This window comes from Prionailurus bengalensis, chromosome A2 (genome assembly GCF_016509475.1).
Source record: "Prionailurus bengalensis isolate Pbe53 chromosome A2, Fcat_Pben_1.1_paternal_pri, whole genome shotgun sequence".
In the NCBI taxonomy this organism is placed as follows: Eukaryota; Metazoa; Chordata; class Mammalia; order Carnivora; family Felidae; genus Prionailurus; species Prionailurus bengalensis.
In genome coordinates this window covers 160542997-160568745 of record NC_057348.1, presented here as the reverse complement: position 1 = coordinate 160568745, position 25749 = coordinate 160542997, and the positions used below count along the sequence as shown (strand labels likewise).

The 25749-nt window shown below is 42.6% G+C and overlaps 1 protein-coding gene across 1 annotated transcript in view; it reads right to left on the bottom strand.

The window, feature by feature from the left end:
- The window catches only part of CNTNAP2 (contactin associated protein 2), a 1977233-nt gene that overhangs the window by 420707 nt on the left and 1530777 nt on the right, over positions 1–25749 (bottom strand). The window contains exon 14 of the mRNA XM_043589809.1: positions 15147–15303. Coding sequence (XP_043445744.1) covers positions 15147–15303 — 157 coding nt within the window. The remainder of the gene's footprint in view (positions 1–15146; positions 15304–25749) is intronic.

Sequence of the window (25749 nt, the reverse complement as noted above, 5' to 3'; positions counted from 1 at the left end):
TAGTATGTGAAGTATACAACTACACAACTAACTTCTTAGAATTCCTCATATTTCCAAAAGCTTGCCAGTGACTGATGGGACTCACAGTTAAAAAAAAAGGCTGGAGGGGCGCCCGGGTGGCTCAGTTGGTTAGGCGACTGACTTCGGCTCAGGTCATGATCTCACAGTTTGTGAGTTCAAGCCCCGCGTCGGGCTCTGTGCTGACAGCTTAGAGTCTGGAGCCTACTTCAGATTTTCTGTCTTTCCTTCTCTCTACCTCCCCCCTGCTCATGCTCTGTGTCTCTCTTTCTCTCAATAATAAATAAACGTTAAAAAAAAAAAGCTGGAAATTCATGGTAGAGTAAGACTTTGGACTGCATCCCTAGAGAGGAAACCTGCTACAGAGTTAACGGGAGTCTTGGCGATGACTCTAGTGGTTCCACAGGGGACCTGGGTGATGACTGCAACTGGTCAAGAAGGACAACTCAGCTGGTTAAAGAGGAGATTTGGTTTGGAGTCATGATGGCCATGACTTAAGACTACAGGAAGACAGCTTCCTGGGAATGGAAGTAGGTTCTTCATGATGACAAAAAAGAATGGACTGGGGAGGAAGATCCCCGAAATGTGAGGAGATGGGAGGAAGACCTAGACAAAGACCACAAACCTTGTTTGTACAGGAAAAGGCAGGTGACAGGAAAGAAGCTCAGTACTTCTCAGGTGAAAGTGATTAGGACACAGGTTGAAAGTCACCTGTGCACTATTCCCAAGGAGGGGCTACAGAAAAGGATCATGGCAGGAGCGTAAGCATTACTGGAGAAAATAAAGGCATCATATATATGTTTACACTCACTAAAGTAATCATGTTGGCATGCTAATGGGAAATCAACAGTGCCATGCTATGCACCTTAATTTAATAACAGTTTTGAATCATATGGTTCATGTATATTTATTCTGCCCATTCTTTCTAGAAACTTTTCTGGATCTCCTTATCAATCCCAATTACCACACGTATTCTCTTTCTCTAGGATGGGAGAGGTATTGACCACTGTCCCTTGGTTTACCTTGGTCACTGCTCTCATGGACAGCCCCACTCCCAAGCTCCCCGCAAGGATTCCTGGAGGATAGTGTATGGGTATATTTCCTTCTTTCATCTTTCTCAAAGACATACTGTAGTACAACTCGACGCCTTCCCTGCTGTATCTCCCCTATTTTTTAGCTCTTTGATCCATTGTACTAGCTCCCTTTTCTCTCCAGAGAAAATGTAGCATCATGGTTAAAATCTTGGCTCCCAGCATGAGATTGCTTCCATTCATCCCATTCACTACTTATTGACCGTGTGGTCCTGGGCAAGTTCATCAACTTGCTAAGCATTGGTTTCCTTATTTACAAGCTTGACCTAAAAATGATACCTACTTCATAGGGTTGTTGTGAAGATTGCAGGAAGATATGCAGATAAAGTGCTTCAAGCATAGTCATCATTTGGGAAGTAACTGCCTGCCAACAACCCATGGGGAAATGCCCTGGCTTGGGAGCCAGCATTGCAGTTACAAAGGACCTCGAACTGGGTGGCTTAAGACAAGAGAAATTTACTTCCCAACAGTTCTAGAGGCTAGAAATCCAAAATCAAAGTGTCTCCAGGGTCATGCTGTCTCTGAAGGGTCTAGGGGAGAATTTGACCCATGCCGTTCTCTTAGCTTTGGGGTGTTTCTGGCAATCCTCAGCATTCCTTGGCTTGTAGACACATCACTCCAATCTCTGCCTCCATCCTTCATCCTGGTATTCTCCTTGTGTGTGTATCTTCACATGGTTTTCCTCTTCTTTGTGTGTGTCTGTTTCTGGGTCTCTTCTTCTCTTGTTACAAAGACATCACTCATATTGGATTAGGACCCACCCTAATGATTTCATCTTAACTTGATGACATCAGCAAAGACCTTACGTCCAAATAAGGTCACATTGACAAGTAATGGTGTTAGGACTTCAACATATCTTTTTTAGGGGACACAATTCAACCCATAACACAAGGGAATGGATTCTTGTAATGAATAGTAGACTGTTTCCCTCCCTTCCTTCCTTCCTTCCTTCCTTCCTTCCTTCCTTCCTTCCTTCCATCCTCCTGTCCCATCCTGTCCCCTTCTCTCCCCTCCCCTTTCCTTCCTCTCTTCCTCAACTGTTCCTCATACAGAATACTTGTCAAATTCCCCAACCTCATTTTCCATGTTCCAGTTTTTCAGTATTAGATATAACACTTCAAGTGAGGTATAACAGATACTTGCTACAGACTCCTATGATCGGGACACTTGACTGAGGTGATATCAGGAGTATTTTATTTTGTTGTGTATTTTGGTAGCCACACGATACTGATGCCTCAGATTGGGGTTGGGATAAATTATAACAAACTGATTTTTACCTCCTCTTTTGCTCTCAACTCATAACCATTTCTCATGCCCCTTCAGCACCTTTATCTGTTTCTGAATGCAGTCTTGAGGGAGTTAATACTGATGAACACGGTCTGAAGTACTCCTAGAATTGGAATGGATCTGCACCCACAGGAAATACTGTGGGTAGTCTGAGCGGCTTTTAGACTTCAGAGCCTGGACGAAGCATCGTGGGGCAAACCAATGGCAAGATACACCTGCTGTGGAAAATAACCCATCACTAGAACAAAAAAATCCAAGCTGTCATGTGCATGGTATCACATTCCTTCCAGACTTCCTACCCCACAGTGTCCCTGAAAAGTCCCTGAGAAGCCATCAGTATTCAGTCCCTGAAAAGCCATCAGTATGTTTGTGGAAGCCTAAGAGACAGTCTATGCCCTTGAAAAGAAGGAGGAGGAAGGCTTGGGCAGTGGCCATCCAGATGCCCCGGCCTGACCCTTCAGAAGGCTGCCGTGTTAGTGTCAATGATGGATTTCTCCCAATATTGACTTTGAATTATAAACAGGGTTGGATACTGGCAGCACAAAACCAACATATACATTCAGGAACGAAAAGGTTGCTCTTAACAAGAAAGACTGGCTATTTCATATCACTGTTGTTTTCTCCTTCACCACATTTCTTCATTTCTTTTCCTCTTGTCTTCATTTTCTTTTCAATATTTGTATTTTGCATTGACATGTCTATTTAAAATGTAACAAAGATTAAATGTGATTACTGTAATGCTTTCTATATTAGAAATAAGCAGTGTGGATAGTCTATACTGGGGATAATTTGAATGTGGTTAATTGGGACTTGACAGGATCATTCTTAACCATTTTCTTGGGAGGGTTTTCTTTCTCAGGAAGATTTTCACAAGTTCTCTTTAGTTTGAAAATACACACTCTACAGCCCACCCTTGTGTCCTAGTGTTACTTTGTTTTCCTTATCAAAGAATCCCCCTCCCTTTGATCAACAGGGGGGTTAGAGGTGCCAATCTCCCCCATCCACCTCCCCACCCCGATCCGAAGTCAAAAACTCACGAATAACTTTTGATTGTCCAAAACCTCAATTACTACTGTTCACTAGAAGCCTTTCTGATAACATAGAGACAGGCATATTGTTTATTTTATGCGTATTATATATTCTCACAATAAAACATGGCAGAGAAAAGAAAATATTCTTTTTTTTTTAAACGTTTATTTATTTTTGAGACAGAGGGAGACAGAGCATGAATGGAGGAGGGTCACAGAGAGAGGGAGACACAGAATCTGAAACAGGCTCCAGGCTCTGAGCTGTCAGCACAGAGCCCGATGTGGGGCTCGAACTCACGGACTGCGAGATCATGACCTGAGCTGAAGTCGGATGCTTAACTGACCAAGCCACCCAGGCACCCCGAAAAGAAAATATTCTTAAGAAAATCATGAGGAAGAGGAAATGCACTTATGGAACTGTACTGTATTTATTGAAATAAGTGTGCATAAGTGCACCTGGGCAGTTCAGCGGTGGCATCGTCTTGTACTGTGACTGGACTGGTAGGATGCACAATGGAAACTCACTGCACAATTGGCGAAATGAATGAATGCGACAGATAACTCCAGAAAAATCCATTTTATAATTGACTATTGCATCAAGGCCCTTAGAAAACAGGACAGTTTCCATGCAATGAAGTACACTGACCAAAATATCCCCAAACAATAATGGCAGGAAAGAATACTGCTCATTATTTTCCAGCCCTTGTCCTAGCTATGACGCCTCACTGCTGGTGGAGTTGGGGCTATCTGGATCATGCCGAGTTTAACAGGCTATAAATAATAGATCAAGGCTAGATGCAGGCTAATGGCACCTGCCATAAAACGGGGTATCACAATTGGAAATCTCCTAATGCTCATAATGTCCCTCTTTAATTCATTGGTTATTAGGAAAATAAGAAAATGGATAAAAACCCTCATTATGCACTCATTTCTCTGCCTGTCGATTAAAATTAAAGGAAAAAAGAAGGCAGGATCGGATTTGTGAAATTAAAATGTGTGAAGGGATCAAGAAGACCTCTGAAATCTTCCAGCGGGAGGCATACCATTAAGGCTGCCCACCCCCCCTGGGTTTCTCAGGACCAGCAGGAAGGTCTGGTGCATCCCTGGTACTTAGCAGGGACTCAGACGTGGCTGAACGACTGGATGTATAAATGAATGTTTCTGAGTGGTAAAAGCTCCTGGCATCAGCAATACAGTCATCCACTTGAAGGAGATCCAATGGCAGATAAGAATGGGCAACCCATCCTGCCTGGTCAAGAGAACCATACGTCCAAGGAAGACCTTACGTGTTCTCTACAGGGGCTTGAAGCTTTTCCATCAGCAGGTGATGTACGGGCAAGGGAATGTGGCTTTGGCCATAAGATTACTTCTAAGGACGTTCTTTTTAAATTTTCTTCAAGGCTAGTCTACCAGTCAACCTTGACTCTACACCAACACGAGGGAGAAAAAGTTTTGCAGGGTGTTTTCAGTGACACCAACCATAGTAGAAAGTAGGTCTGTCGGTTTTCTATTGCTGCCATAGCAAATGACCAGAAACCAAGGGTCTGAAAACAGCACAGAGCTGTTCTCTTACAGTTCTATAGATTAATACTCCAGCATGAGTCCGATTGGACTAAAATCAAGGTGTTGTCAGGGCTCAGTTTCTTTCCGGAATTTCTGGGGACAATCCATTTCCCTTGCCTTTTTCAGCGTCTAGACGATACCCACATGCATGGCTCACGGATCCCCTCCTTCATCTGCAAAGATAGCAATCTAGGCTCTCTCCGATCTTCCTTCCATCACCAGATTTCCTTCTCTCCACAGCTGGGAAATGTTCTTCATTTCTAAGTACTCTTTTGATGAGACAGTTCACCAACCTCGCATCTCAAGGTTTTTTACCCTTCATCCATCTGCAAAGCCCCTTCTGCCATGTAAGGTAACATGGTAATGGGTTCTGGAAATCAGACCCTGAATATCTTTGGGGACCATTATCCTGCATACCACACACACTGCCTACAGTAGGGGTACACCCTTCTCAGTGATGACAAAGATAGGCAGGAAAGTATTATTATCTGGGTACATCTCCTCTCATTCTCCAAGTGTCCTCTATTTCCATCTCAATCATTTACCTTCTTGCATACAGAGTAAATTATTTCATATTAATATAAGGCATTTAGCTAGCTGAACACAATGAGCATGCTTCCAAAAAATGAATAAACGTATTATACATCATATATAATAATGCCATATGTATATTTAACATATATGTAGATATGTGTAAATGAATATATAAGAACAGATACACGTATTTGTATACGCATATTATTAGCATTTTAAGAGCTATCTTGGTGGAATTACATTACTACTCAAATACAAAATCACTTTCCAATTTTCGCTGCCCAGAGTAAAAAGAATATCTTCAAAGAGTCAAGTGTGGCGTCTCTTGTGCATTATGTTTCACCACAAAAGGAAAGTTTACACACAGTAAAAAAAAAAAAAATCTCTAAAGAGCTACAGGTTTAAATCAAATTGTAGATAGTTGCTGAGTAGCTAGTGACAGGCACAGAGGATTTATAAACAGGAATGAGGTGTGGGGTTTGGCCTCGTGAGGCTTACAGTTTGAGAGAGGAGACAAATAGTTATAGGTAAGACACAAAATAACATTATAATAAATTGGCTTTGGGAATGAGCGAGGCAAGCTTTTTTAAAAAAATTTTTTTTTAATGTTTATTTATTTTTGAGACAGAGAGAGACAGAGCATGAACGGGGGAGGGTCAGAGAGAGAGGGAGACACAGAATCTGAAACAGGCTCCAGGCTCTGAGCTGTCAGCACAGAGCCCGACGCGTGGCTCAAACTCACGGACCGTCAGATCATGACCTGAGCCAAGTCAGACGCTTAACCTACTGAGCCACCCAGGTGCCCCTAGGGAGGCAAGCTTTTAAGTAACAGGTTTTGGTTAGATGTTGGGGGGGGGTGTGGGCAAAGTGGGGGAGAGCTCCTCGAGAAATAAGCATGAAGCTGATCTTCAGTGGGGAGTGATGTTTGCTCCGCAGACACGAGATGGGATATTTTAGGTGCAGGTCACGGGCCGGCGATGAGGAAGTACACACGTTCTCAGAATGGCCGTGGTGGACAGTGAGGTCAAGCTGGGCGGGTAAGATGGGAAGAGACTCTGGAGATCTCACCTTCTGCCTGGAATGTGAATGTGAATGTGATGGCCGGAGCACTGGAAGCCCTACTGGAGCCTGAGGATGTGGTCAAACTGTAAGAACATTAGAGCAGGTTGTTGGGAGGAGTGTGGGCTACTTTTACATAATAGGGAAATAAGCTTTCATCTTGCTTAAAGCTTATTTCTTTATATATATTTTTTTATTACATGCAGTTCAAGTTAACCAGAAATCGCTGGTTCTTAGCCCTGGCCACACACTCGAAATCCTGGAAGTGTGCAGAATCTGGGATGGCCAGACCTGACCCTCAGAGATTTTGGGTTTGATTACTCCGAGGCAGGGCCTGATGATCAGTAATTTTCAGTGCTTCGTAGGTGGTTCTAGTTTCTATGAAGCCAGACGGTGATAACCACAGTTATAAAGTCGTTGGATGGGGGAGCGTCAAGCTTCGGAATTATTTTGGGAGGTAGCTACAGTACTGCTCCGAGGTCAGGTTTAGAAGTGAGCCGTAGCAAGAGACAAGCTGGAACCACAGAGGGCCAGGCATCTGCGAAAGGCCCAGGAGAGGCAGTAAGGAGGGTGTGATGGTGAGTTTTGCGTGGAATGGACTTCACCTTCGGGAAGGACACAGGGCGAGCAAACAAACGGGCTGTGTCACATGTGGCACCCCCACGACCCGCTTGCCACGGGGCCCCAAAACTGCTTGCCTGGCCCTTCGCCTTAAACTGAACGACATGGCTTTTGACTTGATCCTTTCTTTACTCATGGTCGACTTTTAGGAAGACCGCAATTTTTTTTTCGTCCCAGAAAATAGAAGAGATTGCCCTCTTTTTAAAGCGTGCCGGGGAGAGGTGATGGAAAATGAACTACGCTTTTCTCAGAAAGCCTTCTTGCGTCTTCGTTCTGTTTTTCGCGAGATGGCTAAATAATGTCTTCTGTCGGGAGTCCATTTAGCATTCTGTCGGTGGGGTGCATCTTTCTCTGGAACCTGCAGTGCGCTCCGAACATCTGACAGGCTCACGCCTGATTAATCCCTCTCCCTTTCCTGTCATCAATATTATTTAGGGGCAGTGGTCAAACCATATTGACACTCTGCTGACATCTTCTCCGGTGCCCAATTACCTTTCTGTCATGACACAATCCATGAGGTGACAGGAGGTTCTATGCTGTGCCAAGCAAGTTGGCACCAAAATATCCCTGAGACAGAATATAATGTATCATTTTTATGCTTTCCTCTGGAAATGGGGAGAGGCATTTCCCTACCCCCATCGCTAAGAGGTCTTTCAACTTGCAGGGCTGCTTGGCATCTGGAACTCTCCAGCACCCGCCTACCTGTGCCTCGCTCATATTTCCTATTTCACATCTCAGGGTGAATTCCTAATGAAAGAGCAGAAGCCCTCGCCTGGAGCTCTTAGCCCCGACCCACATATTGAAAAGTAGTTACACTTCTAAACGAGCTTAGCTGCTAGACTTTCGAGGAATATCCTATTTAGATGCAACTTCACGGTGCAGGAAATCTGACCGGTAGACTTCAGAGAGGAAGTAGAAAGACTAAAATCCAGGGGGTCATGGAACGTGTCTGAAATCTGCACTGTGCTGAAATACACTGAAACTCTGGGGCCCAATCAGTTTCAAGTTTCCTTTTTCTGTCTTTGCTTTTTAAAAATATTTATTTATATTTGAGAGAGAGAGAAAGCAAGCACGGGGGAGGGGCAGAGAGACAGAGACAGAATCCGAAGCAGGATCCAGGCTCCAAGCTGTCAGCACAGAGCCCGATGTGGGGCTCGAACTCAGGAGCAGTGAGATCATGACCTGAGCTGAAGTTGGATGCTCAACTGACTGAGCCGCCCAGGTACCCCATCTTTCTTTGTGTTTTTTAAGCAAAGCTTAACTTAAATGAAGAAAGATAGCCTTCATTAGATTAGAAGGTCAGCTCCATTTATGTCTCTAAAAAGGAAACGTATGGATAACTACCCATTTTAATATTTCATTACACACACACATACACACACACACACATTTATTTGAATATTGGCTACTGTTTTGGTTGGTTTCGCGACCAGGAGAGCATTACTCATAACTGATACCCATACTATTCATAATATCACATCCTCTAATAGGCAAGAATCAGACGACTGAGAATCAGACGACTGAGAATGTTGTCTCAAGCAGGATCCCAGAAGGATTAATGGCACCAGCATGAGTTTTACAGAATTCAGATCGAGATAAACCATAGTCTTCTGCAGGTAGGTAAAGGCTAGTGGCCTAGATGTTGTGTTTCACCGTGCTACATGGGAGAGGAGCACTCTCCAGCTTTCCTAGAAACTCACCCCAATACTGGGGACAACAGAATCAAGGATAGAGTAGCTTTTGTGCTGTTATTGAACATTATTCTTCTATCTGCTTTCTTAAGAGTCTGGTTTAATATTGTTTTGTTATGTAATGGGATGCCTATGAGGGCCTTTACTTTTCCATATAAGATTTGGAAACTACTTTTAGAAATTTTAATCAAACAGGTTAACTATAATCACGGCCAAAAATCCAAAGGGTAAATAAGATGTAGAATGGGATAAAGACAAGACTCCATATCCTTCGTCTACTGGGTTAACTCTTTTTTTTAAGCTTATTTATTTATTTAGAGAGAGAGTGAATGTGGGAGGGGCAGAGAGAGAGGGAGGGAGAGAGAGAGAGAGAGAGAGAGAGCGAGCGCATCCCAGGCAGGCTCCACACTGTCAGCATGGAGCCCAAGGAGGGGTTCCAGCTCACCGCCGTGAGATAATGACCTAGGTCAGAATCAAGAGTCTGTCACTTACTTAACTGACTGAAACACCCAGGCACCCGCAAAGTAAACCATTAACAAGAGTTAGCACAATGGGGCACCTGGGTGGCTCAGTCAGTTAAGCGTCTGACTCTTGGTTTCGGCTCAGGTCACCATCTCATGGTTCATGAGTTCGAGCCCCACGTCGGGCTCTGTGCTGAGTGTGGAGCCTGTTTGGGATTCTTGCTCCTGACCCCGCCCCCCACTCATGCACTCTCTCTCTCTCTCTCTCTCTCTCAAAATAAATAAACATTAAAAAAATAGTTTATTTTGTATGGTTTCCAGAACTTGCCTATATGTATATAAGGGTTATGGCTGTATGTGTATTTTTTTACAAAAACAGACTCATATTGTATATTCTTCAGCTTTCTTTTTGTATTTTTACTTTGGCTATTTTTCTATGCAAGTGTTTGTGTATCTACTTCCTTCCTTCCTTCAACAACCCGATAATATAATTACTTAAGATTCTATTGATGGAAATTTCTGTTTGGGTTTGTTTTGTCTTGGCTGCTATAAAAAATGGGGAGAAAAGTACCTACATTTGTTTGTATCTATTTAAGAAACTAAAATGCCATATAGTAAAAGGTTCAAAGAATATCTGTGAAAGGTTTGATAGCAAATTGCCTTTATTTTAATATTTCTTTTTGAGAGAGAGAGAGAGAGAGACAGACAGACAGAGCATGAGCAGAGGAGGGGCAGAGAGAGGGAGACAGAATCTGAAGCAGGCTCCAGGCTCCGAGTTGTCAGCACAGAGCCCGAGGTGGGGCTCAGACCCACGAACCGTAAAATCATCACCTGAGCTGAAGTCGGACACTTAACGGACTTAGCCACCCAGGCGCCCCAGCAAATTGCCTCTATAAGGCGGCTTGTTTGCCACACTCTACACAGAGCATATTTAAAAATTTTTACAGACTTTATGCCTGGCTGCAGAATATCTCAGCATGAGTCTGGAGTTTTCGAATTGTGGTTCTCCCACTTGTTAGCTGTGTGACCTTGGGGAAGTAACTTAACCCCTCTGGGACTTAATTTCCTGATTTGTAAAATGAGTATAAAGTAAGTACCTTAATCGTAGGGTCACTGTAATGTGTCAATGACATGGAACGTTGGAGCTCTTGAAACTGTCTGACACGTGATTAACATCCCCAAACGTTCACTATCGTGATCTGAGCCACATGGCAAACGAGAACGCACACGCAAGCATTTCACTTTGAGTAAAAGTAAAGACGTTTCATGGAAAGACGCTATCAAAGATGAGATGAAACTGTTTATAGACGGTGAGAAAATATATAATGATTCCTTTTCAAAACATTCAAAGTACTTAACAGTTGTTGGTAGGAAGCTGAGCCCAATGTTTCTGGTTTTAATGCATTAAAGAGGTTCTGCTGTCTATGTAAAGTTGGTCGTGGCTTATTTCTATTTCTAGCCCAGGAAGACAAGCCAACTCCATTCAGGGCCAATGGAATGGGGCACAAGTTAGTATGTACCTGGTCTTTTCTAAGACGGAGGTGGGAACTGCTCCCTGACTGTAACACAGAGACTGTGTTAATAGCTTTTCACCTCCCTCATTTCCCCCGGCGTATGGGCTCATGTTGGCCCGCACACAGTTACCCAGAAATTCTCCAAGTGCAACGAGAAAAGGGCAGTGAAGCAATGACTAGCACGCCTTCACTGGTAATTCCATTTTTGGCATTGCTAATTTCAGATGTGATGAGTGAGCTCATTGAGTCAGGCAGCAAGAGACCACGAATTACCCAGTGGTGGGCACTTAGCTGAGACCAAGGCTCACTTAATTAGGGTTCTGGCACGGTAGGTGGGAATATTTACTGTTGCTGAGAATAGTAAATCATAAATGTTAAATTACGTTCAGTCTCAGAAATAACTGTGCAAAACTTCTCACGGCACAGATAATCAGGCAATCATGGAGATGGTGAGAGTTCTCATAGGTCATCATAGCTTTGCTACGAGGCCCACTTGTGTCCTGAGCTATAATCTCATTTATCCCAGCTTCATTTTTGTGTATTTTTCTCTAATAAATAAGAATAAATGCTTAATCTAAGTTTTAGAGTTCCTCTAGAAAAAAAAAAGAACGTAAGACGTGTAGTCTGTTTGGTTAAACTTTAAGTTTAAAATTCACATACGGCTAGTTAGACACTAAATTCATAAATCATTAAAAAGATGGAAAAACAATGTGAGTAGTCTTCCTTGATCGTGATATTATAGGAAAACATTGAACCGGAAGTTTGGAAATCTGGGTCTTGGCCTTCTCTCTGTTTCTCATTTCTAATATAATTTTCGGAAACTTATTTAAATTTTCCTGGGCCCCAATTTATGCGACTGTAAATTTATGCAACTATAAATTTATGCAACTGTAAAATTGCTAACAACTTTAGCTAGGGTTGCATTCAACATTCAAATAGTAAAAATAATATGTCCTACTCTAATGTTTAAAATAAATGTGTATTTATTTTTGGGGGGGGAGAGAGAGAGAGAGAGAGAGGGAAAGAAAGAGAGGGAAAGAAAGAGAGAGAGACAGAGAGAGAGACAGGGCATGAGTAGGGGACAGGCAGAGAAAGAGGGAGACACAGAATCCGAAGCAGGCTCCAGGCTCCGAGCTGTCAGCACAGAGCCCGACACGGGGCTCGAACCCACGAACCGCGAGAACCTGACCTGAGCTGAAGTCAGACGCTTAACCGAATGAGCCACCCAGGCGCCCCTCTAAAGATTCATTTGGAATCATGAAGACTTGCACTGAAAATTATATAATTAAGAATTGCAAATAGCTATGTATCCCATATTATACAGTTTACAGAATGTTTTCATATCCTATAATCCGTTCACTCGCACAGAAGTCTGCCAATCAAGATTTATTTTTATTATACAGACAACAAATCTGTGTTTCAGAGTGGTTGAAAGCTTCCCTCAGAAGTGTCAAATCTATGTCATTTGTAAAGCATCCACATAGCAAGGCCTTTGACAGGTGCCGGTGAATTCAAAGACCAACAAGACATCACCAAAAGCTTTCTTTCTCATGCTAAATAGGGAAGATCCTTTTAATAGCTATCTATGGTGAACATATTCATTATATATTTCAGTTTTCTCAAAAGATAGTGCTTCTGTTAAAGGGGACATCAGACAAGTTTCACAGAAGCAAAGGGGTGGGGTGTCTGGGGCCCCGAGAATTTGTCAACGGTTACGATCCGATCACGTCTTGCCAGAGCAATGTGTGTGAGTGCCGTCGAATAGGTCTGTCTGCGATGAGTCTGCTCATCTTTGATCTGAATTCGGGTATGTTCTTGGAAATGATTTCAGACGCAAAGACATTTCTCTGAAGTCTCTATTTCTTACCGGCCATCCCATTAACGGCACCTCTCTGGATTTAGACATGATGTTATGCTGGCACCTCCAACTTAATACTTTCCAAGCAGAACTCACCATCTACTGGCTCAAAGCTTTATTCCTTAGCCAGATGCATGGCCCTGCTTCCACTCCAGTTCCAGGTGCCCAAGGGGGAGCCTACCCACGTTCCTCCCCTCCTTCTCACAGAGGCCTAACTATCAAATTTGCGAGACACGTCACAACATCTCATACACTGTCCTCCTTTGTGGCTGTGCCTTTGTTTCACCGTAAGCCCTTGATGTCTTTCAAGGACTGTTGTGACATCCCCCTCCCCCTCTGCCTGCTCCATCAAGCCTACCTCCACAGGGCTCATCACTGGGAAATCCAGACTCCTACCATGCCCCGCAAAGAACGGAAGTGCCGATGTCGTACTGCCCACATGCTTAGCGTTACTGTGGCTCCTCTTGTCCACACTGCATTCCAAATCTACTGCGTGGATGCTTCCTCAAACTGCTTCTCCTCCAAGACGATCTTGCGAGGATGAGTGTGCCCAGCAAACTCTTTCTTCTCTCTCAAGCATACTTCTTCCTGTGAGCACCTTACTAACCGCTCCCTCCACTCCCTCAGTCAGACTTAAATTTTCTTCCACTGGTTTTGGTGTATCCTGTAATACCTTCATCAGAGAACTGATTGTATTATGCTGCCTGTTTCTGTGGGTTTTTTTTTCCTACAACTGGTGTTTGAGCTCTTTCAGGACAAGATGCAAGTTCTATTTACCATTCTATCCCTAGCACTCATCAGGATGTCTGACAAAAATGAATTTCACTTGGCTATATGCACAAGATTTCCCTTTTTCTGAATATGTCAACTGTCTTCTGTGGTAGGATGAACCCTCCGCGTTGCTAGACAATGAGCCACCCGGGACAATGCTCCCACTTCTCCTTCTTGGAGAGGACACAGTCAGCTTCTCGAAGGGCCTGGGATTCAACGTTGAACTGACTAATGAATCCGAGTCTATGAAACTTGCTTAAGGACACACACACCAGTAACAAGCGACAACAAGAACATAGGTCAAGGCAGGGATTCTTGTCCTTGTCATTCAGTGTTTTATCCCCAGTACCTGGTACATAAGATGTTCAATCAACATCTGTTGAGTGATGGTAGACTGACTTAATGAATGAAAAGTCAACTTCAGAGCCCGCCTTTGGCTTCTGTTCTCCTGACTTCCAGTCTTTGCGGAGTGTGTGAATGTGTGTGTAGAGACAACTTCCGAACAAATAAACTTAAAAATTGAGTATCATGCTTTTCTCTTTACAATAAACCACGATCAAAGAGTAATGGTAGCTACTTGCACATGCACGCACATGCACACACATGCATGTGCACACGCAATTCTAAAACACTGAAATATACAGCCTTGCTAATTCATTTCATTTGCTAAGAGAAAATTTGGAAAATAGGTAGACGCCCTACCTAGAAATCATATAAGTTTACAATTAGAATTAATTTTCAGTTAACCGGTAGAATGAACTTGTCTTGTAAATTAATTGTCTTTCTAAGTAGTGTGAACCAGAAGCAGACGGAAGTAACCTGTGGTTGTTCTTGAGAAAATTCGGAGCCCTGCTCTCTGCTGCTGGCCGGGGGCAGGAGAGGAGCACAGAGGGTCCTCCCTGCTTCTGAAATTGTGAGAAGCAGGTGTGTGATGTGTATTTCTGGGGAAAGACGTACTTGGGTTTACAGACTTTCACCGAAAGTCCCGGGGCCTCTGTTTTGCACACGGAATGACAGCTGATTTTATCTTTATCTGTTACAGATGCAGACCCAGCCATTCACTGTGAAGCAGAACAAAAGCCAGGAGAGGGACAGAAGAAACCCAAGATGGATCTTTCCTGAACTTGATCTGTATCAGAGTTATAAACAGTTCAAGGCACGAAGAAACAGTAGATGGGCAAACACTGTTGCTCAAGAGAGAGCAAAGAATGAGGTTCTCCTTTCCCTTCCCCCTCCCCTTTTTCTCTCAGGCAGCTTCTCAAAGCAAACATTGCAGGAGGTGGAAGGAGACCATTTACCGGGGACTCTCTCACACGCCTGCCCATGGGCTCCCTGCCCACGGCCATTCCCTCTGTTGTTACTAAGCACGTTTCATAATGTAAAGCACCATCTTCTACATGGCTCATTATTCTTCTCTCTGAATAACATGGGAACGCATCAATTTTGTGCCTGTTTATTTCTGAACGCACCCGCTGTAATGCTGACCTCTTTCTGCTTTTATGTTTTTTGGTGTGTTCCTGACATTTGTCACCTGGGTTACTTCCCAGACACTGCTACCCTATTGTCCTATTATTTCAGCAATTTTCAAATGGTCTCTTCTACCGAATCGCTCTGACCTGAAGGCCCGTGGGGAGGGGAGCATGCACTCACCACTGCTTGTAATCCGCATCGCAATTACAGTAGTACTTTGGGTCTGTGCAGTTTCGCTCTATGCCGCACGCACACTTCTGGATCCCGGGCCCGGAGCCGCCCCAGTAGTAATGCTTCTCGTTGGCCTTGCCGACCCACCAGGTGTAAGGACTTCCATCTATGAGAAAAGGAAACGGCACAGTCAGGTAGATGAGGCACGCCCGCTTTAATGCCGCACGCACACCCTCGCACCCAGAGGTACCATCGCGGTCCGGTAGACCGGACATCACTTTACCCTCTTTAAAAGTAAACGTGTTTCAATAATAGGAATATTTAATAAAAAATCACGATGGGCAATGGTAAGTTTCCCCACCAGAATGTGCACCTCCTTCCCTGGAAGACACTTTGACCTTGAAGCTTCAGGAACTTAGGTGCCCCCCAGTGCTGGCCATATGGGACACTCCTGATGAAGGCATATAGACCGTGCACTGATTCTGTAAATTATAGCCGAGCTCATGACTAGCCGTGCTCTTCTGTGACATGAGAGTCTGGGGGATCACCGACTATTAGAGCCAGATGACCTTCATTGTGTCTTAAGGCGATCTCCTTATTTTGCAGGTAAGGAAACTGAGGTCTAGAGAGGCGAAGTGACTCTTTCAATCACACCGCGGATCTGCTCCCAAACCAGAAGTATGACACTGTATCTCACAAGATATTGTACAACACTCTTACGTAATACACTTTCCTTTTTGTTATTGGGCCTAATATGCACTCATGTATTCATTCATTTATCCACTCATCAAACAGTGCTTGAGTTTCCACTGCATGTCAAACACTCTAAGAAACTTGGCAGCATGATGGAGATAAAGATTGAGTTTAACAAGATTTATGACACACGGGAGCCTGAATGAGGGAAAAGAGGTCATGAAGAAAAGTTTCCCGGAGAAGGTAAAGTATTTGAGCTATGTGTTGAAGGCTGAATGGGCATTACTCGGGTGAATAAGGATGTAAGAGAGGTAAAGGCTTGTAGGAAGAGGGAGCAGAATGTAAAAAGACAGAGAGGTAAAGTTCTATATGGAAAAATATATAGGAGTGTGTAGGTAGAATATGGCAGAATAAGGCTCAAAGGGTAGCAGGGGTAGGTAGTAATAGATGGGAGATGAGGGCATATCACAAAAAATCTTTGTCTAAATAAGAAGTTACTTTGCACTGGCTTATTCTTGCTTTTCAGTGTTTATTTCCTCCCAACCTAAAGAGATTGAACTTCGTCCTGTAAGTCATGGGAGCCAATTAAAGGATTTTAAGCAGGGAATTATCATAATCAAATTTGTATCTCAAAGATCTATAGTAAGGTGAAAGATTTCCAGGGGATAAAGTCAGGGAGGCCAGAGGTGATGCTCCCACATTAATACAGAAGAGAAATAATAAAATAGTAGTGGAAACGGAGAGGAAGAGAAAATAGGAAGAGATTAGCAAAGTATAATTGGTGTAGGACTGTTGGGATTAGGGTGGCAGAGAGGACAGGAAGAAGGTGTTATGGAATAATCCCAGGCTTCTGGCTTGGGTGATGCGTTTCACCAAGATAATGGGGGAGGAAGATGAGAAGCTTAGGGAATGTGTTGAAGAAAGGGTGATGGACTTGATACATAAAACAGGCGATTGGATGTAGAAGTCTGGGTCTCAGGAGCATTATTGGGCTGCAGGTCCCATTTTAGGAACCATGAGGGTAAATGAGCAAATACTGGTAGCAGGAGAGATGCAGTTGGAATCTTTTAGATCATAAGAGCACTTGGAGAAGAGAAAGAGGCAGATGGCCATGGTGGAAGTCACGAAAGGGAGCAGTCAGAGAGGGTGGAGGGAAAAAAACCAAAGAACTTCGAAAAGACAGTGTGGTCTGAATTGTCAGATTTCAGAGCAAAGTCCATGAAGATGGGAATCTTAACTGTTTCTTTTAGTGTGACAGCTCAGCGCTCACAGGAGACTTTGTTGAGGGGAGTCTCAGGTGAATGATGGCAAGAAGAAGCTAGGCAGCAACAGACAGGGGAGGGAACAAAATGGGAGAAGGGGAGGTCCTAAGAAGAGCTTCTCCTGCAGGAAGCTGGGAGGGAATGGAACCTACTGGGGGCAGTGTCAGCCAGGAAGCCGAGAAGGCCGGTCAAAGTCTTCAGGTATATGGCTGGAATTCCAATTATAATAACTCAACCACCCTTTCAGGACCCTAGGTATGCACTTGCCCCAGTACCTGTGTGATTGCTCAGAAATGAAAATGAGGCAAGAGCCATACTGGAATGGCATAAAAACTGCTGCGGTTCTGTCTTTTTTTTTTTAAGGTAGATTATTTATTTTTATTTTATTATGGAAGTATAGTTGACATACAACATTATATTAGTTTCAGGTGTACAATCTAGTGATTCAATCATTCTATACATTACTCAGTGCTCATCATTGTTAGAGCAGTCCCCATCTGTCACCACACACATTATTACAATATTTATCAACTGTATTCCCTCTGCTGTATTCTTCATCCCCGTGACTTATTTATTTTATAACTCAAAGTCTGTACCTCTTAATCTCCTTCACCCATTTCACCCATCTTCCAACCCCCTCCCTTCTGGCAATCACCAGTGTGTTCTTTGTATTTATGAGTCTGGCTTTTTGCTTGTTCATTTGTTTTGTTTTTTAGAATCCACACGTAAGTGAGATCATATGGTATTTGCCTTTCTCTGACTTATTTCATTTAGCATAATACCCTTTAGGTCTATCCACGTTCATGTAAATGGCAAGATCTCACTCTTTTTATGGCTGAGTAATAGTCGATCACAAACACACACACACACACACACACACACACACACAGACACACACCATCTTCTTTATTCATTCATCTATCAATGGACACTTGGGCTGCTTCTATATCTTGGCTATGGTTAATAATACAATAAACATAGGGCTGCATATATCTTTTCAAGTTAGTGTTTTTGTATTCTTCGCATAAAACCCAGTAGGAGAATTACTGGATCGTATGGTAGCTCTATTTTTCATTTTTTAAGGAACTTCCATACTCTTTTCCACAGTGGTTGCACTAATTTACATTTCCACCAATAGCTTACGAGGGTTTCCTTTGTCCACATCCTTGCCAACACTAGTTATTTCTTGTCATTTTGATAATAGCCATTTGACTGGTAGGAGGTGATATCTCCTTATGTTTTTTTCTTTACTTTTTTAAATGTTTATTCACTTTTGAGAGAGAGAGAGACAGAGACAGAGTGCAAGCAGGGGAGGTGCAGAGAGAGAGGGAGACAGGGAATCCGAAGCAGGCTCCAGGCTCTGAGCTGTCAGCACAGACAGCTCGGACAGCCCAACTCAGGGCTCCAACTCACGAGCCATGTGATCATTACCTGAGCTGAAGTTGGATGCTTAACCAACTGAGCCACCCAGGCACCCCTCCTTGTGGTTTTGATTTGCATTTCCCTGGTGATGAGTGATGCTGACCTTCTCTTCATTGGTCGTCTGGATGTCTTCTTCCAAAAATATCCTATTCACATCCTCTGCCCATTTTTTTATCAGATTACTTATTTATTGTTTTTTTGGTGTTCAGTTGTATAATTTCTTTATATTTTTGGGATATTAACACCTTATTGGATATATCATCTGTAAATATCTTCTCCCAGTCAGTAGGTTGATTTTTCATTTTGTTGATGGTTTCCTCTGCTTTGCAAAAGCTTTTCATTTTGGTCTAGTCCCAACAGTTTATTTTTACTTTTATTTCCCTTTCCTGAAGAGATCTATCCACAAATATGTTGCTAACGCTGATGCCTAACGGGTTAGTGCCTATGTCTTCTTTTACTAGTTTTATGGTTTCATGTGTCACATTTAGGTCTTTAATTCATTTTGAGTTTATTTTTGTGTATGGTGTAAGAAAGTGGTCCAGTTTCATTCTTTTGCATATAGCTGTCCAGTTTCCCCAAAACTTTTTATTAAAGAGGCTGTCTTTTCCCCATTGTATATTCTTGCCTTTTTTGTGGTAAATTAATTGCCCATATAAGTGTGGGTTTATTTCTGGGCTCTCGATCCTTTTCAATTGATTTATGTTTTTTTGTTTTGTTTTGTTTTGTTTTTTCCAGTAACACACTGTCTTGATTACTATAGCTTTATAAAGTATCTTAAAATTTGGGATTGTGATACCTCCAGTTTTGTTGTTCTTTCTCAAGATTGCTTTGGCTACCTGGGTCTTTTGTGGTACCACACAAACTCTAGGATTACTTGTTCCAGTTCTGTGAAAAATGTTACTGGCTTTTTGATAAGAGATTGCACTGAATCACTGAATCTGTAGATTGTTTTGGGTAGTATGAACATTAGTTCTTCTAATCCATGAGCATGGGATATCTTTCCCTTTGTTTGAGTCATCTTCAATTTCTTTCATTAATGTCTTTAGTTTTAGAGTTTATTTAAGTCTTTCAACTCCTTGGTTAGATTTGTTGCTAGGTATATGGATCTTTTTGGTGCAACTGTAAATGGGATTGTTTGTAAGGTGGGCAATTTAAAGCAATGAAACTCTCCTGGGAGGTTCAGCCTTGATGTAATAAATGAGCAAATGCACTGAACTTGGAAAAGAGTTAGACAAATGTTCTAATTCATACAAATTTCTAGATTTTTCGGTTGTGTTGACTTAATTTGGAAAAGTTATTATTTTTCCCTTTGTAAGATCATTTGTGGCATATGAATTTTCAAAAAGGTATTTGACTTGATTTGGTAAATAGTAGAGAGAGATTCCAGTATCCTGTTATGAAGGGCAAAAGAAGCGAGCTCTCTGAGATGAGGTCCATGCCGAAACCCTATCTTTTCCTATCTGAGCCATGTCCCAGCATAAAGGGAGCTGTGTTTTCTTTATACCTTCAAGGTGGCTTTGTTTGTTTGTTTGGTTTTGTTTTTGCTCCTCCCTTCTCTCTCCATTACAGTAAAGAGTAAAGCATGGAAATTCAGATGCTTCCCTACGTTGCAACCATGACCAATAATAAACTCTTTTTGTGATGCAGTCAAGAGTTTCAAAAAACAAGGCTTGAAAAATTCCACTTATGGAAATTATAAAATCTGAGCCAGACCATCTGGCCAGTAAGCTGAACAAGGTCTCTGTTGATTCTATCTCTAGGCCATGTTACAGGGAGAGAGCAAAGGTGGACAGTACCATGCTGACCTTGCAAATGCCCCTGGGGCCTTCCAGATCACAACTTGATCTCCGAAATGTAGAAGCATGACCTAGACTGGTTATCACATTTATTTATCACACTGAATCTCTCCACGGGAACCTAATACTAAATTCTTTCCTTCAAAGGAAATTTGGGTTATTACCATTGTTTGGGGAATGAGGAGGTGCCAACCCACCTGACAGAGGAGAGGAAACAAACCAGATACCTATAGAACTGGGGTTAATGGACTCTCTGGCAGGAAACTCCTTCACCCTCCCTGTCATTCAAATAGCCCTTGGAAGAGCATATATCTAAAACCTCAGCTCAATTTCAAATAATTTCTTCCAGCAACTAGTAGAACAACCTAACACTGTTATATTTTCATTACAGACATCGTGATAAAATGCATGAACGAGAGAAGTTGAATGCGGCTCAGTATTCTTTATAGAAATCAGAACATTGCCAGGAAAAGGAACAAGATCATTATCAGCCTCTCCTTTAGCAGGAGATTCTGAGAAATGTGTGGTAGGGGACATAGAAGAGAGAGTCTTCTGATTCCTGGAGGCAGGGAGTGTGGAGAAGCACCCAGAGAGGGCGCTTCATTGTCAAGTTGTTTGGGCAGTGGGTGTTCCAGCGGGAGGCCTAAGCTCTGTGTGGAATCCAGGCTCTGAACTAACCTCACATGGCCGACCTTCACTTCCTGTACGGAGGGACTCTTATTAGACACCAGGGTGGGATCCGGGGTGGGGGGGGGGTGATTCTGAACTGACATTTCCTCTGGTCAGTGCAAGGAGGTGACACTCTAGTGACCAGGTGAGAGTAGCCCAAGTTCCCAGCTCTCCCCCCAAACCTCACCTCTGTGTCAAGTTACAGACGGCTTTAGATGGCTACCGTTCCCAGTTAAGGTGGGGTAAAATCAATGTTATTTCGTAGTCCTTCCGAGGAAAATAAATTAAGCACAGTAAAACATGTTTAACTAGCTGTTTTCACATGTGCCACGGACAGCAGAATGCCAGTAAGGAACACAGATTCCAGGGAAAAAGCAAATTGTACCCTTTGTTATTAGCACTGGCACATTTGGCTAAATCAAATCACTGTAACTAAAATAAATTATTAATTTGGCATCTATTTTATATTCAACAAGAAAATGGTTCAATTTTCATTGAACAAAGAATTGCCTTATTCTAGTGCTATGCTAATAAGGTGCTACTTTTTGCTTTATAAGTCATTATTTACTGTTAATTGGCTCAGGGGGAAAAGCGTTAAAGATGATAAAGACGGAAAGACTTTAAAAAGACAAGAATACGAAGTGGTTAGAAGAGAAAGAATTTAATTACCCAGCACGGAGAGTTCAAGAACTTCTCTAATCTCAAAATAGACCAGATTTTTGTTAACTGTATTCAGTAGGTGTAACCACCGGCACAAGATTAGTAACGATGGCCCATATTCAAAGTTAACTAGAAGCTGAATTATCAAAGTAAGGGACATTGTATTAAAACAACCAGATACAGATTGAATTACATAGAATCACTACACTGTTTGTACTCAAAATCAAGTTTCATTATGCTGAAGGGTTTATTATTGTTTGGATGACTAACTGGGGAAGGAAGAAGGAGGGAGGACTTGAAGAAACCAAGAGATCTCTCTAATTTTCTCCACTAACAAGGTGTTTCAGAAACCCAAGGGCAAGTGCATGGGGACCTCTTGAGGAAAACGTGGTACATCTGTGTGATTTTCACAATGTGTTCCTCGACACTTCCGGGCTACACGAGGTACCTTAATGGTCTGCTTAAATAAACGTTATCCTGGCACACTGTTACGGTAAGACCGAGTAGGGTCACTGGGACATTTAATTAGCTCCGTATCATCCACTTCTAGAAGACATTAAAAACAATGCCACAAGGCTTTATTGTCTCTAAAATGAAAACTTAAGAAGTATATTTTTAGCCTGGTGAAATCTCGTTTTATTTTACCTACTACGATCTATTTATCTACAACTTCCGTTAGAGAATCACAGGGGGCTTTTTAGCGGAGGAACTAGAACAGATACTACCGCGGCAGACACCCACCTTCGGCGCTCAGCTCCACGCCCCCTGCTGGCAGTTCCCCTCACCGTTCCCTCTGTTTGGCAGCATCCTGGCTCTTTGAAGCCCCCTATCGCGCAGGATCCAATTTCTAAAGAAGTGACTCTCGCTCTGAAAAATCCCCCGTTTTCTCCTCCCTTCTGTCTTTACAAAACCACCACTGATTCTTTTTCCCTCCGCTTCACTGGTCAGTTTCAGCTGACCACTCTGATCTGACCACAGTGCTCCACACCATGCCACAAATAGTGAGAATAGGCGTACTAAATAAAGATATCTTTTAAAAAAATTTTTTAGAGATGTTTTTATGTATTTCTGAGACAGAAAGAGACAGAGCACGAGCAGGGAGGGGCAGAGAGAGAAGGAGACAGAATCGGAAGCGGGCTCCAGGCTCTGAGCTGCCAGCACAGAGCCGGACGTGGGGCTCGAACTCATCAACCGTGAGATCATGACCTGAGCTGAAGTCGGACGCCTAACTGACTGAGCCCCCCAGGCGCCCCAAGATATCTTTAATTGGTGTAATTCTAGACTGTGTGCACACAGCAGTTGGTACCTGCGAGAATCTTCTCTGCAATGCAAACATGCTAGAGAACAAGGAAGGTAAAACCTTACAGGAAGATGTCGGCCAGGCTGGAGCAAAGAGGAGTTTCAGAGGTGCTGTAGCCACTACAGAGCCCGCTGGACAATCCGGAAGATCGAGCAGGCCAGATCCCCCTTTTCCTTCAGCATGAGATGGGCACAATCCAAGGGTTGCAAAGCCCTAAAGCTAGTGCCGAGTCACCTTGCCCCCAGGAACTGGAAGAGGGGACACGCCATCCGTCCTAGAGTTCTCTGGCCTAAATAGAGCCAGCCTCTCTTCTTCCACATGTAGAGTCTGTCCCCATGCAATGACTTCTAGGAGCCAGACGATGGCAGCCCAAGTCTCAGCATCCCCATGGAAAGATGAGGGCTGGGAGGCCAAGTCATGGAGCGACTGCTGCTGTGTTTTCTTGCCTCTGGCAGGACATTAATACAGAGAAGGGTTTCCAATTTACCTAAGAGGAGATCCACCTGGGGCTCTTGTCGACCCTCTAGATTCCCCGGCCTACAAAATAAGATCTATAGAATAAGAATCTCAGAGGAAAATCTTAGGGCTCGGTCACTAGAACCCTGATGATCCTTATCATCAGATAGGTCTGCCACACAACTGACCCGAGATGATGACAGCGTGCATTAGTTCACAGAATACTGAGAGGCTCAGTGCCCAAGTGCCATTGGAGTACCAGTCTAGGACTTTATTTTCCAGCGAAGATATGAAAGGTGTTTATTGCAGTAATATCTCCATTTACAATTCCCAGTGATTTTTTTCAGAATAATGTGCTCATTGCAACCTTTCTTTTTCACTCTATTCTTAGTAGCTATTTGTCACCTCTCTAAGAGACAACATTTGGTACCTATAATATTATCCGAGAGGAGGAACACGCCTTCCACAGTGGCTCCCACCTTCTCAAGCTGATTCCAGATGTAAAGCTTGTGTCACAACAATCCAGAGTTTTTTCCGTTTCACAACCACGACCCTGAGTCCTAAGGACTGTGTTTTACTATTCAGAGTAAGAACCTTAAAAATAAAGGTAGGCATCAGACATGTTGGCATTCTCATAGATACAAAGGTCTATCACCTCAAGCTGTCTCTCCGTTTTGTGAAAACATTAACCTGGATAACAACATTCCCTTTTGTTTCCTGGCCATCTGATTCCATGTTATTCTCTGTTAATATAAAGATCAAATGGAGAATGAACCCAAAAAAGTCCCATGGAGTTCATACTGCAGACAGTGTGGTGCAGTTGGGAAAACGCATAATTTTGGAGTTTTAACAAAAACATTCAGTATGGTAGTTAAAGGTGAGCATTTCTCTCTCTCTGATTGAATGTCACTAAACTCATTTGATTAGGGATGAATAGAAATGAATGTAGCTGATTAGCCTTACGGTGCATCTTTCAGGATTATGCTGGATCCTTCTATATTTTATTAATTTGAATAGGGACCAAATATAGAAATGGAGAATTGAAGTTCAGATCAAAATGGACCTTAGCTGAAATGTTAGTTAATTAAAAATTAATTTTACTGCATAATATTTAAATTTATTTTATTGAACCAAACTTAATAGATTTCAATCAAGGACTGATTCCACCGAGCAGAATTTGATTGAATTGAATCAAATCACTTTGAATCCCATTCAAATGAATTAGATTTTATTAATGTGAATCAAATTGAAGTGAGAGATCAGATGGGGGTTTATTATTCTGAGCAGTATTAAAGAGAACAGACTGAACCAACTCCTCTATGTTAACTTGGCCTCAGTTTCCATAGAGGTCATGGCGTTTGTGGCCCCCTCAATCGCTCTGGCTAATTCCTTTGTACCATGGCCCCAGGAACAAATGTGATTAGTAATACCAAAGAGATCAGATACAACTATGTGCTGTTTGTAGGATTTAATAATACACTTTTCTAGTCTTTTTCACTAGAAAAGCCCTTGACCAATTATTTAAAATATTTCTTTTTCACTAGAAAAGCCCTTGACCACTTATTTAAAATATTTCTTTTTCTCTTTATAGAACAAATGAAGAGGGTATAAAATTGGATGTCAGAGATAATAATTTGCTTGAGTACTGGCTGCTCCTTTTATTTTCCATTTAAAACTGCATTTATTTGTTAAAACATGTCTTACCCCAGCCCATCATTTAAACAGAAGTAGTCGATATCTTGTGCCTTGACTTTTATTGATAGATAGATAATGGATGCACCTTGGCTTGATTTATATTTAAAAGAGGAAGGTAACTTTTTAAATGAGTAGCAAAATATTGTTTTGCAGTTGAAATGGCATGCTCCACATTCAACAAGCACCTTTTCAGTGCTGGAGAGACAATTTAGGGAATAGGAGTGAAAACCTGGTTCCTAAGCTTTGGAGTTAGCGGAAAGATGTTTATGTTCCATAATTTACAATGATAAAAGTTTTATACCTTGATATCTAATGGGGCATACACATAATAAAATGGGGGGTGAGGGGGAACACATTGGATGTCATAGGAGTGGTTCAGGCAATGGGTCCTGAAGGATTTCGGAGCAGGAAACAATTTCCAAGGATCAAGGTGGACTGGAGGGTTTCCATGAGGAGGAGGTCTGACTGCAGCTTTGATGGAAGGGTAGGTAGGATCTAGAAAACCAGGATGAGGAGATGAGCGTTTTAGCACCTCCTGAATGGCTGGGCCAAGACATGAAGCCAGAAAACAAATGACTTTTTTCTGTAACTATGGGGGGTAATCGGTTAGGCTGGCGGGGCCAGTGGAAAGAAGCAGAATGTATGGTTGGAGAAATGGT